The 2,002-nt window shown below is 35.7% G+C and overlaps 1 protein-coding gene across 1 annotated transcript in view; it reads right to left on the bottom strand.

Moving 5' to 3' along the window:
• Window positions 1–797: 797 nt before the first annotated feature.
• Window positions 798–2,002, bottom strand: part of LOC106943006 (obscurin-like) — an 18,418-nt gene continuing 17,213 nt past the window's right edge. Inside the window, exon 8 of the mRNA XM_015026351.1 lies at window positions 798–1,030. Within this exon, the coding sequence (XP_014881837.1) occupies window positions 798–1,030 (233 nt within the window). The remainder of the gene's footprint in view (window positions 1,031–2,002) is intronic.

The following is a 2,002-nucleotide window of genomic DNA, read 5'->3' as shown; positions in this document are numbered from 1 at the left end:
AAAAACAAAAAAAAAAAAAAGAGTCTCTTGTGATATATATATATATATATATTATATATATATATATATATATATATATATATATATATATATATATAAACAAAAACAACAAAACATCTCCAAATGCCATCAAAAATGGTCAAATCTAATAAAAATTTAGTCATAACCCAGAAACATGTGGCGGCCAAGTGTGAATTCATGTCTCAGTGACATTTTCTTAATGAAGTTTTACTTCCTCATGTCTGACAAATATGCAAATGAAAGAAGTGCGAGGCGATGAAGCTAATTTTCTATTAGCAACTCCACAAATCTTTTTGATAAACATCACCAAGAGACATGAAAACGTACCCTTATTTGGCGTTTTTCTTTTCTTCTTTCTTTTCTCTATCCCTGAAGGACACGTCATTTTTATCGCCATTGTTTTGCTAACTTATCTTCCACCGGAGTTTTGGAGGTTTGGATGCTCACAAATCATTATATAGCAGCTCATATTACCGCTGAAGCATGACCTACAGCGGCCACCAGGGGGGCCACAAGAGCAATTTATTTTTTATTTTTTATAAACAATGATTTCTACATGATCTAATATATATTATAAAAATCGACTTTACAATGAAATTGTATGATTTTGTTAATAAGATATTTCAATCTGTAGAGACTCACACACAGAGAGAAACAGCAGTTAGACAATTTTATTGGACCGAGAAATGGGCGCGGAAGACGTGCGTGCTGAGAATCGCAGCGAAATTGAATGATCGGCTCGAACGAAGCTCAGGTAGGTCTTCCTCCGGGCCCAGTCACTGGTGGTGGAGCGGAGCTTGGAGAGAGGAGTCTTGAGGGGACCTGGAGGCGTCTGGGAGGCTGGTGGTGGAAACGGGGAGGAGGTGGGTTGAAACACAGCTGAAGCGGGTGGATCCGGTTGCTTCGCCTTTTTGAAGGAGCTCTTGCCAGTTGATTGGATCGAGGTAGAGAGGTGGTGCGTCCTGATTGGCTGGGGTGAAGGCGTGGTGATAGGTGATGGCGGAAGAGTCTTACAGGTTGAATTTTCGCCTAGGGCTTCATAATTAGATATTACTGTCTGTTTGCCAAAAACCCAACACTACATGGATATATTTAACCTAAAGTGACCTTGTCTTAAGTCAGTGGTTAAAAGATTTTCTTCTGGGCCCTCCTTTGGATTACAAATGACAAATGATGTATGATTTGTTTTTATTACATTTCACTGATCTAATACAAAATAAATAGTACATGTGGAAGACAGCTTTATACTAAAACAAAAGGAGGCTTGCTTATAATAACATCCTTTCAATTTTACATAAACTACAAAAACACAGGGAGGTGACCCAGTGGTCTCAAACAAAGATCCTCTTAGACAAGGATGACACACTCTTGAAAAAACACACAAACACCTCAGAATACTAAAAAAAGACAACAACTAGAAAAAGGTGAATCTCATTGGGATTTTCTGTGATAGTCCATCAGAAAGCAACAAACTGTTAGAAGGTGGAAAATAAAACATAACTTTCAAATTTTCTCACAAACAAAATTGTTGCATTCATGTCAGGCTCCTTCACTATGATAATTATGCTCTATTGGAGATGACAGTGTAGAAATAAAGTCTTCACAGTGGGGGGTCGTGACCTCTACGTACGAGATTTTTGATTAACTACTAGACATTAAATTTTTTTGTATTTTTTTTTATTCAACATTATGTCTTTAAATACACATTAACATGAATCCAACATGTAAGGAAATGATTAAAAAAGAGGCATAAAATAATGAAAATCAGTCATAAATGAACGAACACATTTAGCGAGCAGAAATCTGTACATTGTGGCAAAAGTTCAGCATTTCTGGCAGCTTTTAATTATTAGATAAAAAGTTGTGGATTATTTGCCTGCATTGACTTTGTTCTGAATAAACAAAGTCAATCTGTAATCAGAATATTTTATAAATGCAACATGAAAACAAATAAAAATAACTAAAACAAAAATATATGAAC

Source organism: Poecilia latipinna, unplaced genomic scaffold, assembly GCF_001443285.1.
Source record: "Poecilia latipinna isolate Pla-1442-1.1 unplaced genomic scaffold, P_latipinna-1.0 Scaffold4772, whole genome shotgun sequence".
In the NCBI taxonomy this organism is placed as follows: Eukaryota; Metazoa; Chordata; class Actinopteri; order Cyprinodontiformes; family Poeciliidae; genus Poecilia; species Poecilia latipinna.
Note: the sequence above shows the minus strand (reverse complement) of the source record. Positions and strands in the feature narration are given on the sequence as shown.